This window comes from Metarhizium robertsii (genome assembly GCF_000187425.2).
Source record: "Metarhizium robertsii ARSEF 23 chromosome Unknown MAA_Scf_5, whole genome shotgun sequence".
Taxonomy (NCBI): Eukaryota; Fungi; Ascomycota; class Sordariomycetes; order Hypocreales; family Clavicipitaceae; genus Metarhizium; species Metarhizium robertsii.
The window spans coordinates 2789606-2811807 of NW_011942193.1; the positions used below are offsets into that span (position 1 = coordinate 2789606).

Sequence of the window (22202 nt, forward strand, 5' to 3'; positions counted from 1 at the left end):
ACTACTCCTCACAAATACATCTTGAGCAACTCTACTCAATAGCATCATGTTTTCTTCATCACACAGCTGCTCAGCTATTCATCTAGCCATAAACACCAAAACGCCCACTCATGGTCACCCACCATGGCACCATCCCCAAAACCCCCTCCCAAAGAAAACAAATGTGCTCCATGGCGCTCCCAAACATATAAATATTCAAAATTGCATGCCTAGTTTCCAAGATCCAGGTCCTTCCCCCGTATATTGATGTAAATCCTGTTGGAACCCCGTAGAGAAAATAAGCGCGTACTCAGAAATTAGCCACCCGCAACCAAAGCCAAGTTGTTTCAGTATGAGCAGTCGCTGACGTAAGGGGGGAAGAGAGAGAGATAAAGAACATAGGCAAATCAAACAGCTCAAAGTAGCCCCTTCCCAGGATATATACTGAAATAAAAAAAGGGGGGGCTGATATCAGCGCTGTTGTCTAGTAATCGATTTCGTGAGCACTGGCTATAGCCCTTTGCGTCTTGCCACCCGAGGCATCACCTTCAGGTGGCATGTCTCCGTAGAACTGTTTGTATCGCGCCAGCTCCTGTTGTTGCTTCACGAAGTAATCAAGTACCAGAGACATAGGTCCACGTAGGTCATTGAGTTCTTTGATAATCGGTTGCCCAAGAGCCAGGTGTCGCATTACAAGAGTCGAGACACATGTCTACCAAATCCGTCAGCATGGTATCAAAGAAGAGTAAGCTGGCAGGCGGTATTGACTTACCTCTATTCTGGTCACTTGGTGTTCCATAAAGTTGAGTAAGAACTTTTCGGTGACCTCTCCACCTCTGGATTTTATCCGTTCCAAGAGTTCGGTCTCGGGTGGTTGTAGGCCGGACCCCCTAACCTCTTCAAGAGTGCTGCACAGCATCTCCAGACGAAGGCTAACTCTCCATAGTGCCCAAATACTTTCTGGGTCGAAAGATAACTCACTGCCAGGGGCAAGAATGGCAGGTCTGTCAAGTCCTTCGTCCCGTCGCTCATGCTGCTGGTGCTGATCTATTCGCCCAGCCAAAGCGTGGGGATACAAAGAGTAAACAACTTCAGGATTTTCCAGTCCCTTGAGCTTCTTCTCTCCCATCTCCTTAACTTCAAAACCCTGGGAGGTAAGAGATCTTAGGTCCTTTCGGATAGTGGCTGCAAACGACTCATCTTCGAATGCCTCGTCAGATCCACCGGAGGCATTACGCTCGGTGTCTTGGTAATTTTCCAGACACCGCTGAATCTCCGAAATGAAATCAGAGGAGACGGTTATTTGACCCCCGTCTGCCACCGCCGAGATTCTGGATGCTTTGTTGACCATGGGGCCGAAGTAATCCATGCGGCGTGTCACAGGATCTGTCTCACTTACGCAATCTCCGAAATGAATACCCATTCTCACAGACAACCCCTTAAAAATCAAGGCACCGTCCTTATCAAAGATGGGCTGGCACGACATGGAATTCAAAACTTCTGACGGCCAGCTGACATCCAGCAGTTCCATTTGGACTGCAAAGCACCAGAGAAGTGCAGAGGTTGCCGTGGGAAACGAGACCATAAAGGCATCGCCTTCAGTCTTGACTTCGTATCCTCCTATTCTGCGTAATTGACGCCGCATAACCTCATTGTGTAGCTTGATGGCGGATCTCATTGCGCTTGAATACATCTCCCAAAGTGTTGTCGAGTTCTTGATATCGGTGAACACAATGGAGACATTACCAGTTGGCGCAGGAATCTCAGCTTCGAGTCTGTTGAGTGACGAGTCCAGCACGTCTCCCTTGGCTTTTCCTCGTCGTCTGGTAGACAAGACTTGAGTATCGTCGGGGATACCTGAAGGATACAGAGACATGCTAGTGCCGCGATGTAAGCGGGATCGTTCAACTCTCCTCTTGAGGTCAGCAACGCTGATCATCATGACCATAATTTTACCAGACGCGCCGTATGCCATGGCCAAATCACGCAATTTCTGAGCTGCTCTCATGAGGTCCTGCCGCTCAGACCGGGCGATATCTGTAATGAGGCCTGGAGCAAGATGCTCCCAGAGCTCACTGGTGGCCAGTAAGATGATTTCATCATGTTCCTTGATTGTCATCTTGTTGACGTGGGGAGCCGCCTGTACTGCCGGCATCAAATCGACGTAGCCAAATGCTCTGGAGACTTGAAGCAAATCATTCAGTCTGCCGTTGCGGGATACCCAACCCCCGGCTTCTCTGATTCTCGAGCGTTCTGATGGCTCAGCCGGATCATGTTTTCGTGTGAGGATCTCGTGTTTGCCATCTGTTTTGATAACCATAGCTTGGACATCGCCGACGTTGGCAACATAAAGCTCAGTGCCACGCAGGTAGAGAACTGTAGCTACGCCGCCAGAGTTCAGATCCTCTTTGCTGAGTACGACCGGTTGCGCTGATCCCCTATGAGCCGCCTTGGGTCTTTCCTCGGTATGTTGGACGGCTACTGTGACCAGGTCTTTGTTCAGGCACAAAAACGCTCTTCGCAGTGCGTCGGTTGGAGTATCATCCGGTCTATTCTTTATAGCTTTCAGTTCCATGGCAAATATGTGACCAAAATTCTCATGCAGATACTTGGCAATCTTGGAACCACCACTTGACAGGGCTTGGCCATCGAATAGACCCAGGAGCATCTCTGTTTCGGATGAATTGAATCGGGGTACCACAAGATCTACCGTGGACAAGTGCTCGTTCTTGCCCAGTGTGTCCGCCATACCGTAGGGGAGATGGCCTGCCAATGAGCCAGACGTTCGAACTCGTCTGTCCTCGCTTTGGTCGGGGATGCTGGGCTGCGTCAAGGTGACATCCATGAGGCCCAGAATTCTAAGGTTCAGCAGCCTGCTGAAGTCGGTGTACTGCTCTCGGTTCACTGCACCAGGTCCATCTGGGCCTCCCCATGCCGTTTGCTTGATTTCTAGTCGCTTGTTGCCGGAAAGGTTGAGGTACCGCAGATTAGGATTCAGGTTCCAATTCCAATCGTAGGGGACATTTGAAATGTTGTACTTGAGATAGTTATTGCCACAGTCCAAGACGGCTAGTTTCTTGGCCCTCGAAATGTCTGCCGGCAAATTGGTGAATTTGTTTCCGTTGATGTACAAGGTCTGTAAAAGACTCGACTCCTCCAAATCATCGGCAGGCAGCGAGGTCAGGCCGTTGCCAGACAGGTACAACTCCACAAGCTGGGGCCAGTTCTTGATTGATCTTTGAGGCATATCACTAATTTCATCATTATACGAGAGGTTGAGGACACGCAATTCGGAAAGCAGAATGATCTGGTCAAAAACATCGTCATCCAGCCGGTTGTCGGCAATATACAAGTTTCGAAGTGATCCTGCAAAAGTGTTGGTGAGCCTCGAAGAAAGTCCAGAATCCTTCCTAGCGGTGGTTGGCGGAGGGGTAGTAGAGTTGGTGGCCTGAGAGGCTGCTCGAGAAACAACAGACGTCTTACGCCCACCCTTTCCGTAGACAGACACCACAGAGCTCTTCCTGTCTGCCGTAGCCAAGACTGGTGATGGCCCAACACTGAGAAGAGTACTGGAGGCTTGGCTTGGGCGTCGTTCGTCAGAGAGATCTTCGGAGCTGGGAGTTGATGGTATTGGATTTGGGGGTAAAGGTTTGCCATTTTGTACAGTAGGCGGCCCTGTCGGTTCTTCTCCAGGAACTCGCGGAGGTCTCGACGCGGGTTTGGGGAATGCGTCAAGCACGTTTGATGATGCATTGAAGGTCTCGAGCTTGTTGGCCCACCAAATTTCCATGGGCAGTTTTGAAATGTTGTTCCCTCGCACATCCAGGACCCGCAGTTCAGTGAGACAACCAATTTGGGGAGGCAGTTCACCCACAGAATTGTTGGCAATACTGAAGTGCTCTAAACGGCTAAGTGTTCCAATCTGCTGGGGCAAGGAAACGAAGTAGTTCTTGTCCAAAACTAGCGTCTCGAGATTAATCATGTTAGAGAAGGCAGAATCAATGCTGGCGAGTTGAGCGTGTGACAGGTTGAGCGTCTTCAAAGTAGGAACAGGCTCGACAATCTCAAACTTGTTGAGGGGGTTTGAATTAAGCTTGAGTTGTCGAATAGTTTCAAACTTTCCGACAAAGGAGGATATATGGTTGTGAGCGGCAGTCAGAATCTCCAGCTTAGGAAGTTCTGAAATGATGTCAATACTCGTAATCGAGTTATACTTGATGTCCAACTCTCGCAGACTCAGTAGCTGGCGAAAACCTTCGGGAACTTCATCAGCCAATCTGTTGTTGGTAATCAGCAGCTTTTCCAGGTTCTTCAAATTGCCAAGTTCGTCCGGAAGGCTTGCGATAGCATTGAAACTCAGATCTAGATCAACCAAGCTGTGTAACTGGCACAAGAATGGAGGAAACTTGTCGAGAAAGTTGGACGAGATATTCAAGCTGCGAAGAGCCTGGTAAGCTCCAAAATATGGTGGGAGATGGGTCAGCCGATTGTTCGCTAGGTTCATCTTGAGTAACCCAGTGAGCGAGTTCAATTCTGCATGCTCCAACTGTTCCAGCCTATTGTTGGATACGTCCAAGAAAGTGAGCCTGCCAGCTCGGCCTAAGCTCAGCGGTAGTTTTCTCGACTCATTATTGTTATACTTGATATCTCGAAGTTGTTTGCAGGATTGAATGAAGTCTCGAGGTACATCAAGAGACAGGTTTCTAGACAAGTTTAGTGAAATAATATCGGCCGCCTTTTTGTACAGAGAAATAGGAATGGTGACGAGGTTACGTCCGGAAAGGTCGACATAATTAAGCTTCTGCGAACGGGATATGCCCAAATCCATGGTCTTGGCATGGAAATCACTTTCCCGAGCGGACAAGAACATGAAACGGCAGAGGTAACCGTTGTCCTCTCGACCTAGATCCTCAATTCGATCCTTCTCCTCATACCCAACCTGTTGCAGTAGTCGCTTTTGCATAAGCAATGGTCGTTCAGCCGGTGCTAACACTCGAATGAGGTCATGCTTCTTCATGATGATGTGATAATTCTCCAGGCCGTCAACCACATAGGTCTTCTTAATAACCTGCGATATGACGTCGGTAACTGTCGAGTCCAGGGCCATCGAATGCGTTGAAAAGGTGCCATCGGACCGGAATATTCGGATGAAATAGGAAGTTAACTTCTCGTCAGGCCGTGGTGGGCTGCCAATCTCATCCACCTCGGGTACGTCCTCGGTGTTGTCCTCGGTGTTCCTGCGAACAGCCCAGCTGTCTGGGGCGTCCCACCGACCCTTCGGACCTTCAAGCGTGGATTCTCTTCGATCACTTTCGATGCTGTTGATGAAAGAGGAATCCATGGGCGTCAAGGGCGGCGGCTTTGTCAAGATGCCCTCCATATCGTTCAGGTTGGTATCAAGGTGATATACGTGTCCCGGATCGTTATAATCTGTGGGGCCGATAGTCTCGTCAGTGTAGTCGAAAGGCCTTTGGGGTCGGGTCTTCTTGGAAAACGGGAATTTGTTGTTGAAAGTTGCCGCACGGTGAGCCCCAGTCCTGGGATCCAGAGTTTCGCCCGGTTCGGGAGTGCCTGGGTAGTATCCAGGGAAGATATCAGGTCGCTGCATGTCTGCCTTGGAAGGTTTAACCTGCAACGACCTAGTTGATGGGGGCAAATCTCGTAGTCTGGATGTACCATCGTCTTTATCCTTGTGGCGTCGCAGGCGCCCCAAAATACCGCGCTTTCCGTGATGACCCGGAGAGGTTGAGCCGTCCGCATGAAACCCAGATCTTGAACCTGGTGGTCCGCTGTTGGCGCTAGGGGTTGGACTGTGTGCTCTCGATCGTTGATTGAGCATACCGACGGACGGACCTCGGTCTCTTCCGTGTTGTGCAGAGCCAAGTGAGTCCTCTCTACTAGCAATCGGTCTCAAGGTCCTAGGGTCATCATTACTCTTGTTATGTCGGTGGTGGTGGCCATGCAGATGATGGACGGGTCCGGATCGGGCGGAAGACGAAGATTTGGGCGGATTCTGACCGGCAGAGCTTTCGTAACGCTCCCGATCAGGTCCAGTCAGGATATCACGAACAGGCGCTTCTCCGTAACGCGCAATGTCCTAATAGAAAGTTCAAAATATTAGCCACCAGCCACGGCAGCTCGAGCAGGTGTAATATACACAACGAACGCCGGCAGAACAAAACTTAGACATTTAGGTTCCCAACACAAAGGAGGTGAGAACTAGCCAGGTAAAAGTTCACTAACAAATACCTAGATGGCGCCGAAATACAGTAAAATGAATGGATTGATAATGAACCGGCGTGGATGGGGGTAGGAGCGGAATGAGTGGTTTAGTGGCGGGGACCTTTTTTTGGGAGATGAAGATCGGTCACCGGGGGCTGAAGAACTAGAGACACAACAGACCAAAACGAGACAAAAAAGGATGGCTCACCGAATTATCCTGGTAGAGGAAAGGAACGACTTCTGGATTTGGCACAGGGGTTCTTGGCCTTGATGAGGAAGGCGAGGGTTCACGGTCTGTGGCGTTGGAGTAGTTGCGATCGCGTTGGGTTGGGCGGCCATGGCTATAAGATCGTGAACGTTGATCCTTGCCGGGGACTGAAATGGGGAGGCTACTCTCGGAACTATCATGACCAGGAAACTCCTCGCCGAAAAACCCCTGAAGCTTGCGGAATCCACCGCGATTAACGCTGGCTTTCGAGCCCTGACTACTGGCGGTCGTCACAATACTAGCAGCTGAAGGTCGCCTGCCGTCCACGTTCTCATACAGTACATCGGCATAGTCCTGGCTGATGGAACCGGAGCCAGTTCCCGGACGACCTGTTGCTGACGGCAGGCCGGGGGACAACTGCGACGCAAGGGACAGACTGTCGCTGGAATCATTATAGAAGCTTGTGGTGAGTCCCTTGGGAGATGAGCTGGCAGGCAAAGCTGACGACATCCACGGCGCGATCTGGGTGCTTGCCGCCAGGCTGCCTACTGAATGGCTGTGTTGCGGCGGCGGCACTTGCGAAGATGATGGCGATGATGAGGATGGCGGATGGGAACGGGTGGGCTCGAGAACGGCAAGATCACGGCGGTAGTTTGTGAGGTCGCTCAATCGACGATCTTTGGGTGGGATACTGGGGGCGGAGTTTGACGACGGCGGCGACAGAGTGCCTCGAGTAGCGGTAGTAGATGTGGGAGAGACTTGGGCATCGTCCTTGGAGGTTCTATTGCCGGGGTTTGTTAGCCGGGCCACAACCGAGCCTTTTGATGTAGCATTGACACGGCAATTGAGGGTAACCGTCAGGTCGACAGAATGGGGGTGCCCCAGGCGTAGAAATGATGGCAATGTTCAAAAGAACGATGCTCTCCTCTTCCGAGGCCAGGCACCATACCGCAGACACACATGCCGTTCCAAACCAAAGCGTGGCCAAGGGAGTTCAAGATGACTAACCTCCGGCGATAGCCACCGTCTGTGGCAATGCGCATGCTGGATCCTCGCCGCGCGCTCATGGACGCCAGGGGCGGCGTCGGGGGCATTGCCGTCATGGAAGATCGAGTGCTATCGGTGCTCGCGCTCGCGCTCGTATACGAGCTGATGCGGGAGACGGCCTCATTGTCCGTCATTGTCGGCAGGCCGTGCTTGCGCAAGCGTCGGCCATGTCCTTAGCAAGGTGTATTCGGATCTGGGCGCATTCATGTCCTGGGCGACATTCGGGGGGCACGAACTGCGGTCGGCGGTTTGTCAAGGGTATCGGGCTTGTTGGTTTCGTGGTGGTGAGCTCGCACACGCAGCGGGAAAGATGGGCAAAGGTCTCGTGGATGGGTCGGATTCGACGGTTCAGCGCTCGATTGTCGAACACAACGCCAAGCGAGTTACGGTAGCTCCAGCAGAGGGGGTGCGGAATGATGTGACGCGGAAAAAAAAAGGCTGTGATGCGCAGACTGAGGTTTGGCGAAGTGCCCGTCAAGTACGGAGTAGGCCGAGAGCAGAGACGATTTGATCAAATGGAGCGGAGCTGGATGAAGACAACCAGTTGACGCTTGAGTGGGCTGGAGGCGAAGGCCCACGCATCAGAGGGCTGCGGGCGCGGCACTAACTGCGACCCGACGGGAGACTCAGTTAACCACCAGACAGTTGACATGGCGCTATGGAGCCATAGAGCCATCGACATGGAGGCATGGAATCATGGAGCATGGAGCTGGTGGCGCCTGGCGCGATGGAGCCTTTTGGCACTAAGCACTCGGATACCTGGGTACTTGTAGGTACATACCGCAGTAGTCACCTTGAGCATGCCAAGTACTGGAGTACCGAGGTACGGTGCATGTACACAGTCCAAGGGACCAGACTTCGAACTTGATGAAGCCCACTGAGCAGGCTGCCAGGTTGTGCCAGGTGCTCCCTGGAGCAAGTGCCATGGCATCGAGTCCGTTCTCCGTACTTGGGGGCCGCCTAATTTCCTCGGCGTCTTTTTTATTTTATTTTTTGCTCTAATGGCGACTTTGCAATATTACTAGTAGTCCCTTGTCTCCAGCCTGGCAAGCATCTCGCCGCAGGGGCTGTGGCTCCTCGGGCTGCCAGCATCGAAATGGACCATCGACACGCCAGCAGATGGGCCAATGCACCACCCATCACTTGGACCAAATCGTACACCGAATGCCCAGGACGGAGTACCGCCAACTAGACTTGCGCCTTGTTGGGCGCCCTGGTTGTATCATTGGATGTCGGCCGCGTACGTCGGAAGCCGAATGCCTGATGCCGCATGTACTATCGACTTGCTGCAATTTAGCCTCCTGTGGAAGGCTCCGGATGGTCTCGTCTGGCCATCTCATATCCAACCATCCAAACGTCCCTGGCCGAGGTGTCGCATCTTCCATCAAAACCGATGTTGAGACACCATGTTTCAAAATAAGCCTTGGGCTTTGAACTTTGACAAGGCGCTAAAAATCACAAATTGCCGAGCACCAGCTTTAAGCCGAACCCATCGCGAATACACACTACTGGCTAATAGGATGGCGCGACAACCCGCCTACCACACATGTATTCTTTCCCGCCATTATTAAGGTTTTTTTGAACAAAGCACAAAGCATTGTGTTTCTTATCCGAGTCTACTTCCATAACTCCATGGCAAGTCTCCATGGCAAGCAATGATACCATTCATGTCCCAGTCCGCTGTGAAACAACTGAATAGACACGGAGCCCAGACAAGATTGTGCTGAAGCGTCTTGTCTTGCCAGTACCGCCATTACGAGCATCAGTTGAACCAAATGGCACGGGGTGTGTCTTCCGACGAGCCACGTCTCGGCCAGGCCTGGATGGGCTAATCGGCAGTCGCTCAACCGCGGCATGTTTCGCTATATTATCCACAGATTTTATTCATGGCACGCCGCGACTCCCGGTAATATTCAACGTGTATATCTTTTTCTTCTTCTGTATTATTATCATGGATCTCCATCGGTCGTGCGCAGGCCGTGAAGATTTGCCGTAGTTGCAACGACTGGGACATCAAAAAGGCAGTTCAAATGCTAGCGTGAGCGACATGGGGGGCAGGAACTAGTCGGCTCGGATGGCAAGATGGTTGGACCATTGACCACACGTCAACGGGTCAATGGGTCAACTGGACCCATGGGAGGGGGCCTGTGGGTCCACGGGGCATGGGTCACGTTGTGCCGTGGCCGCGAGGTGATCTGTGCATTTGTCTCTCCCGCAGCCGCTGGCCTGGGTCCGCTTCTCGGACCGCAAACAATTGCCCCCACAGTGTACCGCGTACCGTTGCACATTGACACTAGCAGCAGCAGTTTGTGCACAATTAAATTGGCTTTCTGCTTATACGTAGCCAAATGGGTGCCAATATAATAACAATATCGCGGCGTATTATTGCTCTCCATGGCCCAGGTGCGTGTGTGCCTTGTGCCCTCGGGCGGTGCCACAAAGCTGCAAATATTTCGTCAAGACTTGCGCGGAAGTTGCCGTCAATCCAGGCACAGCCGAGTTGATACAACATCAAGTCGCATTATTCCAAATCTCTGCCGTTCCTTTTTTTTCATCGCTCGCAAACACCAGCTCGCATACCTGCACACAACCACACTCGAGATCCACGGCAGCTATTCTTGGCATTGACCGTCTCTGCTTTGTCTCGTCCGAACTCTGAGCCCTGTATGAGCCGGCTGCCGAACTGGGGCAAAAATAATAAACATGTCTCTCAAGCTGGCCGACACATCATCCATAATGCATGTCGCCAATCTCGCCAGTGACTACCATAGCCAGTCGATGCTTTCTGCCTTGTCTCATCTTTTTGGTGCAAAGCTTATTACTAGTACTACTAGTACTCCGTGCCTACGGCGTTTTGTCGTAACTCCCCGTAATAAATGCCGTGAGTACTCCGTACGGAATCTTCGACTACTTACTTAAGTACGGAGTACGAAGTACCACAACACAAGGCACCCCACGCCGAACCTGCAAGCATACTTTAGTAAATATCCACACGACACTCGGCCCTATGCCATCGTGCATACTGCAGCATCGCAGTGTATACTTGACTGTTGGCAAATATAATTTTGCGGCGGTTTGTGGGCATTCTTATCCATCACATCTCTCCACGAAGCCGTGACACAACAGGCGCCGCCAAGAGACTTGAGCTTCCTTCATTCACTAATGCCAGCTCGTAGCTACATTAAGTTGCCCGAAGCGTCGCGGACTTTGGACACCGACGCTGATTATTCTTGCTTGAGACATTTCATGTCTGGGGGTCGTGCGTGCGGTTGCTAATGGTATTTCAAATACTTAAAGGTTTAAGAGGGAGGACGTTGGTTGCTTTTTGTGAGGGTTGGCCGAGAGGCTTGGGGACATATGCCGGCGTCGGATGCTTTCTTTTTCAAGGTGATGATCTCTTGAGCCGCGGGATGGCTTGCGCAGGTCCCTCTGCCTAACAATTTTCTTAAAGTCTCCGCAAGCCATCCCCAGCTCAAGAGATACGGAGTACGACTGTTCTTGTTGATATTACTACCTACCTACCTAGGCTAGGTTGTAGCATATATATATATATATGTTTCAGATGTATGAGCGATTGCACCATGTGCTATGCAGGGTCGTGAAGCTAGAAATAGTTGCGTTGCATGTTGTCATGTACCCCCATATCTTCCGCCTCGATCCACAAATGGGACTTTTGCTTGGTTGATCTGGTCGAGTTGAAAAATTGACATGAAAGCGAAACAAGTATCCAGAGACTGGTAGATACCTACGTAGGTCTTTGTCAAGCCAGTTTTTCTCCAATACGGAGTACTTACTCTCCCGTCCCGTAAAACATCAAGGTGATGAGAACCCCGCGTAGTATCTTCTCTCAGCTGCGTCTCCACACCACATCGTGTTGCAACCTCTCACTGTACACTTCTGCACCTCACCGTTCCCAGATCCTCGGAACTATCCAATGAAGGATGATAGTACCAGGTCCAGGTTATGTACACACAATCCATCCAAAACCCGATTTAATGACATAGTGCCTCCACAAAGCCAAACAATCCTCAAACACGACCTTCCCTCGCCATGAAGTGCCCCGCATCTCGGACCGGCATTCGTGGACGAAATACTAGTACTAGTATGCATCTCTCCAATTCATGGTCCCCATATCAGCTGGAAAATAACGACAACGCCGTCTGCACTTGAACGGCTATCCTGAGTCTCTTTTTTTCTTGGGGAAACAATCGAAAAGAAAAATGGGCAGTATATCCGAACCGCAGAGGGCGTGGTGGAAAGAGGGCTCCGTATACCAAGTCTACCCAGCGTCGTTCCAAGATTCCACCGGCTCGGGAGTCGGTGACCTGAAGGGGATCATATCACGGATTGATTATTTGAAGGAACTGGGCGTGGACATTGTTTGGCTGTCGCCGATTTTCAAGAGTCCTCAACATGACATGGTTCGACCTGCCATCGACACTGCGACTCCGCCTACGCAGGATGAGGAAAGCAAAAGTGCAATTCAACTGACAATCCATTACAAAAATAAAAGGGCTATGATATCAGCGACTATAAAGTAATCGACCCTCCCTATGGCGACATCACCGACGTAGATGTCCTCCGCGACGCCCTCCACGAGCGAAGCATGAAGCTCGTCCTCGATCTCGTCATGAACCACACCAGCGACGAACACGAGTGGTTCAAGGAGTCGAGAAAGTCCAAGGATAACCCATACAGAGATTGGTACATCTGGAAGCCACCCAGGTACGATGAGCAGGGCAATCGATGCCCTCCTAATAACTGGCAGAGTCACTTCCAAGGTACTTGCTCTCCCTCTTCAAATCCCGCCCGGGCAGAAAAAAGAAAGAAAGAAAGAAATTAAATGTCCTCGTCATCAAAACAATAGGTAGCGCCTGGGAATACGACGAAACAACAGACGAGTACTACCTCCGCCTCTTCTGCAAACAACAGCCAGATCTCAACTGGGAAAACCCAGCCGTCCGCCGAGCCGCCCACGACGTGATGCGCTTCTGGCTCGACCGCGGCGCAGATGGCTTCCGTATCGACGTCATCAACTTCATCAGCAAAGACCAGTCGTTCCCTGATTCGAATAAAACCGTCCTCGGCGGGACGGAGCACTATGCCTGCGGGCCACGGCTCCACGAGTACCTAATGGAACTGGGTGCCATTCTGAAAGAATACGACGCCTTCAGTGTCGGTGAAATGCCATGTGTGCACGACGAGAAGGAGCTGGTTAGAGCCGTGGCTGCTGATCGAGGGGAACTGAGCATGATTTTCCACTTTGAACTGTACGTCTATGCGGAGCCAATTCCCCCCCTCGCCCCCAAATCATGCATCAGCTATATATGCCTACCGCGAAACCATATTGACCAACAAGCACAGGATGGACATTGACCACGGTGTAAACGGCAAGTTCTCCCCGGCAACATGGACCCTCTCAACACTCAAGTCCAAAGTCAACAAATGGCAGCGCTTCATGTACGACAACAACGGTTGGAACGCCCTCTACCTCGAGAACCACGACCAACCCCGCGCCGTGAGCCGCTTCGTCCACGACACGCCAGAACATAGAGTAGCCAGTGCCAAGCTGATTGCTATATTTTTGGCGTTTCAGGCTGGCACGCCATTCATCTATCAGGGGCAGGAGATTGGCATGACGAACGTCCCCAAGGAGTGGGGGATGGATGAGTACAAGGATATAGATTGCTTGAATCACTGGAAGTAGGTTATTCTTTGAAGCCCTTTCCCCACCACGACAAAAAAGGGGGGGTGAGAGAGAAGGAGATAGGAGAAGGGAGTTGCTAACAGTGTACAGGTTATTCAAGGACACGGTGGACGACAGCACCAAAACGCTTCTCAGGGGGGAATATCAAAAGAAGTCGAGGGACAATGCCCGCACGCCAATGCAGTGGGACGACTCTGCGCAGGCCGGTTTCACGACCGCGTCATCTCCGTGGATGCGTGTAAATGATAATTACAAGGACATCAACGCCGCGACTCAGGTCAAGGACCCTCGGTCGGTGTACCATACTTACCGACGGGTGCTGGAGAAGCGCAAGGAGCACATGGATATTTTTGTCTACGGAGACTTTGAGCTTGTTGACGAGCAAAACGACAAGATATTTGCGTACAAGAGGGTTGCTGGCAATGGGGACGCTGCCCTTGTGGTGTGCAATTTCTCCACGGACAAAGTAGTGTGGTCGAGTGGTTTTGAGGCTCGCGAGGTTCTAGTGAGCCCAACCGGAAAACAGATTGGCGACGTGCGTGCTGGAGAGATTCAGATGGGTCCGTGTGAGGCCATCGCCTTACTTCTTTGAGTGTACCGAATGCCCCTTCTTTTATATAGACGCTGTGACATGATCCTTCCCACTGCTCGGGCATGACTACAAACGACGATGACCTAGGTAAGTAGACAGCCAGTTTCATTTAGCTAGTACAAATAAATGTGCCGTCCATGCAATTTCTACACGTAAAGTGTATGCACACAAGTCGCTCTCACTCGGTTATATATCAAAATCATGTCTCTCCATGAATCATTTCACCCAAAGTCTTGCTCTCGTCCAGGATAGCCCTGGCTTCCTCCTCAGCAACCTTCATGTCTTCCATAATCAAGCGCACTGCCAGCTCGGCCACGAGCACGGTCTGGATGAAGGCTGCGGATCCACGGCCAGCAATCACCCGGTCATCCACTGCTTTCTCCCTCAGCAACTCGCTAAATTCGTTAACCAAATAGTCACACATCAGGTTGAACCCGCGTGGTCCGTAGTATCCTGGAACCATGTTGTCTTCTTTCTTCATGGACCTCGCTTTTCCAGATAAAATGTTCTTCTCATGGATGAAACGGAAGTGTGAAGCTCCTCCGTTTATGACACCAAGCAACAATTTATGATATTTTTCGAATCGGTCTTCCAGCCCATCCCACTCGACTTCTGGATAGCTCTTCTGCTGCCAAAGTTCCTTGGCTGTTTGTTTCTTATGTTTCTGGCAAAATTTGCTTTGTAGCCGCACATTTAAACGTCTACCCTTGGCAAAATCGTCAAGGAACTTCTTGTCAACGGGTTCTCCGCACCAAGGACACACCGTTTCTGCTTCCACACTTTTGATTCCATCGTCCGCACTTGATTTTTCGGCCTGGCCATCTTGGTTCTCCATGTCCGAAGGGTCGTCTGTTAATGGTTCTTCTATTCTGCCTTTCCTTGGCGATCGAAGCTGTAGGTCTGATATTGACACGGGCATTTTGAAAATTGCAGGAGGCGGAGATGGAGACCTTCCTTTTGCTTCTGACTCTTTTTTTTTCAGCCGCCTGCTACGAGTAGACTGTTGTGGTGATTTGATTGAGTTGTACAGCTTGAGTGTAGGCTTGCTAGGAGGCGATGAAGAACTAGGGCCGGAAGGCAACCGAAGTCTGTCCATTTTTGGCCTTTCGGGGCTCTGTGGCGAAGAGGGCAACGAAGAGGGCACCTGTAGCTTGGCGGGCTCTTTCTTCTTCCCTATTCCACCAGAAGGAATCGACCGAGAAATTACTCGGGTGTCTGTCGAACCTTTCCTAACCGGTTGTTCCTGTGAGCTCTGCTCTCTTCTCTTGTATGTGACTTTGGATTTCCTGGTTCTTGGAAGCCCTAGTTCATTTTTCAAGTGTTCTCCGGAGCTGGTCGGCGGCGTGTTCCTAGGTTCTTTACGTTGAGTACCCGTTTTGCGTCTTTTGCTGTCTAAATCTTCCGATTTCTCTGCTCGTTCGATAGGTGAATCCTTTCTTTTGCTTCGGGTTTGTTGCGGCGTGTCAAAGCTAGTGCTTTTGATGTTCGCGCGCACTACTCGCTCATCTCCATCCCCACAACTATCCGAGCTGCCAACAAAAGAGGAAATTTTCTTCGTATTTCGCGCCCTGCTGGTTTGACTGCCTTTGAGGGGTGATTTTCTTTGACTCATTGCGTTCATAGGACTGTCAGTTTCAAGGGTATTGTCGGATTCGCCCTCGTCATCGCTAGAAACCGGAGGATCGTCAACATTCTCGGCCACCTTCTGTCTTGATGAGCCCCCGACTATAGTCAGAAGACGAGGCGCTGGATCATTCTTGCTCTGACCAACTCTCCTCACAGCCATTGTCCGTCCGCGTTGATTGTTGAGAATCGGCATCGTGTTCGCCTAGAAGCTAGATATCGGGAAATGAGAATTAATCGGCCTGTCGCTGACGCAGAGGGTCAGGGTGCCTTCAAAATATGTTCAGCACCTTACTCCAGCATGCTGGCCGGGTTGTCAGCCACAATAGTAGGGAGCTCCAAAGACTTGAGGCAAGAGAACTTGAATGCGAGCTGTCCAGCCTAATACCGGGGCCAGGTCGTCGATTTGAAATGATCTCGTTGGTTGGAAACAGAAGGTTTAGCTCGGACAAGGTACAAGATAATTGCAAGTATTCTGACATGCTCTGTAAGGGTCGAGATGTTAGTAATCCAAACGTCTTTCCATCTGCCTCGCCGGTCCGGCATCAGACTAAGTGGACGCGTGCCTGAAATCGGTGGACGCGACCAAAGCCACCTCTAGGCATTCAGGTGGTTTGAACTGTCTGGTCCGGTGCACACATGCATGCACGTGTGGGGACCCCCCTCCAGTGCTGTAATTCCATGTCTGCAGAAGCAAGCAGGCACGATAAACTTTGAATAACTGCACATGGGCAGTTGTCATTGGCGGTGGAGCCCCTGGACTCACTACTCACTCACCTCTGTGTCACGACTCACAAACTACGCTCATACCGACGGAAGACAACAGGTCACCAGATAGTACCTAGGCCATCGATATCCGTCTGGATTTTTTTCAGCTCTACAGAACAAAGCTTTCCGCTCCGTGGGAGGGCAGCCCTGTAACGCGTCACATCAGCCGAATTCCCAGTCGCCAACCCAGACAAGCCACCTCGATGGCGACACTCAATCGCAAATATGCGGCTCTGCCGGATCTGGTAAACCGCCATTGAAATCAACAAGCAACTCGATGTTTGACGATGCTCATATAATGATAGGATTCGGCTCCAGACGTTTACGAGACACCCGAATTAACTGATGATAACTCCACCGTGCCCGTATGTTGCCCCCTTTTAATCCTTTGTAGTATTCCGCTGCTTATCTACGTGCAGACTACTGCGAATAGGGCACAATCCGATGACGAATTCTACGATGTTGACGAAGACGAAGACAGCCACGGTATTTCAAGAACCAGATTGCGCATCGATGAGGCTCGCTCACGTTTCTTGCCCGCCAACGTCGATGCGAACGGGGTAGACTTCTCAGATCGGGTCGATGGGAAACGAAAATCATACAAGGCGTCCAGTCGCCGCCAGCGCATACTAGAAGATGGCACATATGAACTTGGCGACCTGTCCGACGATGACGATGACGAGGGCTTGGAAAGGAGGATTGCACGACTAAAGAGAGAGGTCGAGGAGGCGAAGGAGGAATATGCAAAGCGTAAAGCCGCCACTGCTACAACTACTGCAGAAGCTGGAGGCAAGGTCCTTTCCAACGAAAGATTGGATACTTTAAGTCAAGTCCTTGATGATATAGCCAAACCTGCCGGTCTCGAGACCTCTCGTGGCATGGCGAAGACACATTTCCCGCCGTCAACCAGCAAGCCCGAAGTCCCTGCAGGTGACGGCCCTACATATACCGTCACCTACGCACCGACTTACGAACAGAGCCATGCCCTTGCCAAGGCTGCCGATTTTGACCGACGGCTGCTCATGTTGGAGAAAACCCTTGGAATCAGCGCGTCGTCACTATCTGAGGCCCGTGCAAATGGACTGCCAAGGGCTATATTGCCCACTCTAGATAATATGGAAAAGCAAATTTCAACTCTGGCCCAGGCATCGACCTCGAATCTAGATGCTATTACCCGACGCGTGCGAACCTTGGCGTCGGAGCAAGATAAGCTCAACGAGTCCCGGGAAAAGGCCAAGGCACTAAGGGAAGAACTCGGCAAGCAAGGTCAATCATCGACCGATGCGTCGGAACAAGAATCCAAGATCAATGCACTGTATGGGATTCTGCCCACAATCGAGAACCTCACGCCTATGCTGCCTCCGTTGCTAGACCGTCTGCGATCACTTCGTGCGATCCATGCTGATGCCGCAACCGCAAGTCAGACTCTCGAGCGCATTGAAACACAGCAAGCTGAAATGACGGAGGAGTTGAAGCAGTGGAAGGAAGGTCTTGAGAAGATGGAAAACGCCATGACGGACGGTGATGTTACAGTGAAGGGTAACGTGAAAGTCATGGAAGGTTGGGTGAATGACCTGGAAGAACGAATGGCTAAACTGTCCTAAGTGTTCTGCGCTCCATCTTGCACTATGATACCCAATAAACACAAAAGTCGCAGTTTTGCTTTGTTCGCGTCGTTGCAATGGACTCCACCGCTTAACTCGGCGGGCGGTGCCGCTAGCTGCTAGTAGAATAATAGTCACGTGGCGGGTCTTTTCGCGCTGCATTTAATTCTGCTTTTGAGCTTCTCCTCCACCAACCTGACTTTTTCTTCATGCAAATTCGCTGGATGAAGTGCCATTGCATCTGTATATAAATACAAAGTATGCAGTGGTCATTTTGGTAAGTCACCGCTGCACCTACTATTCTTTTTTTTTTTTGCACCTGGAATGATGCTTTAATAGCATGTATTACCTGAATACTCTTTGATGTACTTTTTATCACCAAGATCTCTGACTCAGGCCTTTACCTTTCGCTTCCCTTATTGACTAATTTTGGACCGAGCTGGTTACTGACGCCGTGATTGCAATATAGAACCCACATACTCTACATGCAGCGATGACTTCGATACCCAAGGCTCCCCAGGGTCACTTCCGAGTGCTTTATTTCGCTGGTGCCAGCTCATTTACTGGCAAAGAGGAAGAGGCTTGGCCAGCACCCTTGCTGCTGAGCAAGCTCTTTGCCGAGCTTGAGTCTAAGTATCCTGGCATCCAGGTAAAGATTTTGGACTCTTGCTTGGTTACGGTCAACCTCGACTACGTAGATGTCCCCGATGCCGGCGATGCGAATGGACGGATGATTCAAGAGTCTGATGAGGTTGCCATCATACCTCCGGTCAGCTCTGGTTGATGATCAAGATTTGTTGATAGACATTAAATCTGTGTGCTGTGTTATTGGACCCGCGTGCACTGCCTGAATCAGTAGTGCGGGAGCCGAGTCTCGCTCTGGAATATGGGCTGATGATGCCTGCAAGGCGACGCCTAGGCACCTTCTGCCTGGCTGCCCCCTTGCCAGGAAAGCAGAGGATCCCGCTCCTGTGGTAAATTGTCAGGTTGCCCGCGTATACGCCGGGGTTGCCTCCAATACTGTCGCCAGTTGGGATGTTGCTTGGAGTATTGCCGGACTCGCCGGATCAAAACCATAACGAAGAGCACTATGATGACGAGGATCAAAGTTGACACAACGGAGAAAATGGCCGTCAAGCTCGTTATAGTCGACACATGGCACCCAAATGGATGGGTGCGCACCTCCCATCGCTCTATTTGATGAGGGCAGATTCGTTCATTGTACACTGGTGCCAGTAGCGGGACTCTATATGAGTTTGGGATGCATGCCCATGTCTACATTTTATGAGCTTATGACTGAATGATGCAGAGGAGAGATGACTGCTGCACTCACAAATGGACACCAACTGCATTGGTACGAAGCTAAACATCCCCCACAGGTTTTGTGTGCCCAACACCGAAGTAGATGCTCTCGGTCAGTCTCTGCGCTAGTGAAATTGCTGCGGAAAGCATTGATATCGGATGATTGAAAGGGCGATGTCATGGTCAGGGTCAGAGGAAATGAGGTTTTAGCCAATGTGATATAATAATGTAACTTAGTCAGGCCCCAGGATTCGCGTCTAGCTTTAATGGCAAGGCATTAATATCGGAAGTGATGAAGAACGTGGGAGCTCCGGAAGTGCTGCTGCAGTGCTGCTGACACATTCGGGCTGTGCGGGGAAGGCAAAGTGCACAAACTATATCTGTCAGCTCTCAGTTGGTCAACATTGCCCGAGGCCGGTAGCTATGCTTGACAGCACCAAGTGAATAAGGTTCGGTCGGAAAAGTCAGTGTTGAGGTCAATGGTGGCTACGACATAACTTGAAAGTACATGTAATTGAATGCGAAGCGTCTTGACAGCATTCAATGTTCCCTTCAGGACAGCTCTACAGAGCAAAGGGCACTAGAGAGTAGCTGCCTCCCCTAAAGCAAGAGGCGATATTCCCCCACGAGTCGCTCCATGTTGGCATGCGAGAGTCATTTCTGTACTAGCTCAGGAAGCGCGCGGGCGTTGGATGAGTTGATTGATCTTGCTCCGGCGGTTCGTCGAGTAGGGACTCTGGTGTGTCGTGTGCATCAACCCCGACAAATGCTCTTTGTTGGCGGCGGGCCTTGATGCTTGACTTCTGGCAACCGCAAGCGTCGATCCAATGCTTCTGAATGCAAACGTCTGTCACCGTTACAGCTCCATGTATTTAACAAACTATTATTATTAATATCACCAAGAAAAGTAAAGAGAGCGATATCTCAAGAAAACAAAGACACATCTACAGACAACACGGAGAACAAACCCAATTATGGATACCACGTTTATATACCAAAATAATCCGCACGTGATTCAACAAGCAATCGGTGAGATGGCCGAGTTGGTTATGGCGTCAGGTTAAGGTTACCTTAACACCCTGTTTCCTGATGGAGCAATCCTCCTGGGTTCGAGTCCCAGTCTCATCAGACTTTTTTTTTTGCTCACTTCCACAAATAATAACGCCTGCATGGTTGCACTAGTTGGCAACTGTGCTGCGCATTGTTGATTGTTTTTTTTTGTTGTGGGATTCGGGGTATATTTTGCCTTTGTGCTTGGTGAAACCGACTTGGTTTAACCATGGACAGGATGCACCACAACTATCATGGACAATCAGGCGGCAAAGACTGACGACATTGCTGGATGGCATAGCAATTGTTGTTTAGTAAGATGCGTCCGTACGCCAGTGGAATAGTGATACTAAATTGTGAGAATAAGGGCTGCGGATAACTGTCATCTTAAGGTCTTTGACAGGAGACCTGCGATGATCGCGTGTTAGCGGACGGTGACGAGCTCTGCCTGAGCCTTGGAGCTATTTTACCCAAATAGACGGACGATTCGCCATCCCTGGCCGTGACAGCTATTCATCAAAGCGCTACAAGCTGCCCGCGACAGTTGCAACAAAGATGAGTGTATCACCATGGTCTCGAGCGGCGCCGTGAATCGACAAAGAGAAGCACCTCTTTGTACGGGGTTTCGACTCCTAAAAATACCACGACGAAGTCAAATAAAATGGCCATGTATCTGATGCAACACATGTGCTCAAAATCCTCTCCTCCTCCTCTCAACCGCAAAAACAGTCAAAAATCAGCATTCCCATACATAAACACCAATCAATACCTCACTATGGTCTCCAAGAAGGAAATCCAGGCTGCGTGGTACATCTCTCCCCACAACCACCAAATCACCGTCTCAAACAGTCAAGACATCAAAGCCCTCGTCGAGAGCCTCCTCAACGTGGTGCCGCCGTCGTTCGACCCGGACAACTCCATCAAACACCTCCGAACAGACACGGGCTTCATCCTCCACTCGATGACCAACTTCAGCGGCGCATCCCTAAGCCCCTTGTACGCAGATGACCTGCGCAGCAAGGCGCCCCAAGAGGCTGATGAAGCAGCCCCCCGAGTCCAGCACAGCCTCGAGTGCTTCATGAGATTCTACATGACCAGCTTCCACGCGCCGCTGGACGAAAACGCCGCGACCGAGGCTCTCCGCCACCCGGACGGCAGCATGGCATCCTACATGGCGGGCCTGCTCGCGGACTGCTCACAGGATCTCGCCGCCCCGTGCGAGGGCATGTGCAGGTCGGCGTATGCCTCCCTCGACGAGACACAGGTGGAGGGCCTGCTGTACGTGAGCAACCTCGTGACGGGCTACATCCTGGGGTGCATGGTGGGCAGCGAGATTGCCGAGGGCCTCTTCTGCGACCAGTTCCGCCAGGCGTGGCCGCGGATCCAGGGATTGCTGAGCACGGGGAGGGACGAGGTCGGCCTGAGGGTGCCGCTCATGGTGAAGGGCGGCTATGGTCCCTTGTTGCCGCATTTGTGATGTACGAACATTGAGGTTCGTCACGGCTACATGTACACGGTTAGATTATAAGTTTTTTTTGGCCAACAAGGGCAATGTCCGTTCTTGAGGCCCAAGGACGCTCGAGTGTTTCAAGCAGCACTTGTAGCTTTGACTATGGAGTAGAAGAATTAGAACTGTCATGACCTGACTACGTTTTATTCGGCGTCTGCGAAATCGTGTCTCACAAAGTTTTCTGACAAGCTATGCCATTTTTTGACAAGACCTTTCGTCTTCCTTTTCCTGTTTGCCAGTGACTGGATTTGCCGAACATCTGATAGACCTCAGCCAGCCCGGTCGACTTGCTGTCTTGGACGGCTGGCGAAGACGGGTATAGAGAGCGTTGCCTTTGTGACTGAAAATCACAAGTCACCTGCAGTGATGATTGCCTCATCCTCCAATGCGGTTGAAGTACTAGCATGTATAACAGTTGCCGTGTCAGAACAACGCCACAACCAATTTCCACGACCTGCTTTCGACGAGGTCCCCCTTTCCACGAAGATGATCCCAATATTGGTACTCTGCCCAGTTCACGCTACCTAACGGGCACCTAAATGTATACATACATACTACAAAAGTCGAATGCACATATACCACTAGCCCCC

The 22202-nt window shown here is 51.0% G+C and overlaps 6 protein-coding genes across 6 annotated transcripts; 4 read left to right on the forward strand and 2 right to left on the reverse strand.

Moving 5' to 3' along the window:
* Positions 1-463: 463 nt before the first annotated feature.
* MAA_07239 (adenylate cyclase) lies at positions 464-7590 on the reverse strand (the record flags this gene model as incomplete). Its single annotated transcript, XM_007825237.1, has 4 exons — positions 464-691; positions 752-6076; positions 6410-7190; positions 7418-7590. 4 exons carry the CDS (start codon positions 7588-7590, stop codon positions 464-466), a joined length of 6507 nt encoding a protein of 2168 aa, XP_007823428.1.
* A 4086-nt stretch (positions 7591-11676) lies between these two features.
* Positions 11677-13755, forward strand: MAA_07240 (glycoside hydrolase family 13; the record flags this gene model as incomplete). The annotated part of the gene is made up of 5 exons (XM_007825238.2): positions 11677-11877; positions 11970-12237; positions 12324-12726; positions 12821-13159; positions 13254-13755. 5 exons carry the CDS (start codon positions 11677-11679, stop codon positions 13753-13755), a joined length of 1713 nt encoding a protein of 570 aa, XP_007823429.2.
* A 199-nt stretch (positions 13756-13954) lies between these two features.
* On the reverse strand, positions 13955-15574 carry MAA_07241 (uncharacterized protein; the record flags this gene model as incomplete). Its single annotated transcript, XM_007825239.2, has 1 exon — positions 13955-15574. One exon carries the CDS (start codon positions 15572-15574, stop codon positions 13955-13957), a length of 1620 nt encoding a protein of 539 aa, XP_007823430.2.
* Positions 15575-16349: 775 nt separating this feature from the next.
* Positions 16350-17750, forward strand: MAA_07242 (Dynamitin subunit 2; the record flags this gene model as incomplete). Its single annotated transcript, XM_007825240.1, has 3 exons — positions 16350-16391; positions 16452-16511; positions 16566-17750. The coding sequence occupies 3 exons, from the start codon at positions 16350-16352 to the stop codon at positions 17748-17750; spliced, it is 1287 nt and encodes a 428-aa protein (XP_007823431.1).
* Positions 17751-18243: 493 nt separating this feature from the next.
* MAA_07243 (molybdopterin synthase sulfur carrier subunit) lies at positions 18244-18534 on the forward strand (the record flags this gene model as incomplete). The annotated part of the gene is made up of 1 exon (XM_007825241.1): positions 18244-18534. One exon carries the CDS (start codon positions 18244-18246, stop codon positions 18532-18534), a length of 291 nt encoding a protein of 96 aa, XP_007823432.1.
* Positions 18535-20877: 2343 nt separating this feature from the next.
* On the forward strand, positions 20878-21579 carry MAA_07244 (uncharacterized protein; the record flags this gene model as incomplete). Its single annotated transcript, XM_007825242.1, has 1 exon — positions 20878-21579. The coding sequence occupies one exon, from the start codon at positions 20878-20880 to the stop codon at positions 21577-21579; it is 702 nt and encodes a 233-aa protein (XP_007823433.1).
* Between the last annotated feature and the right edge of the window lie 623 nt (positions 21580-22202).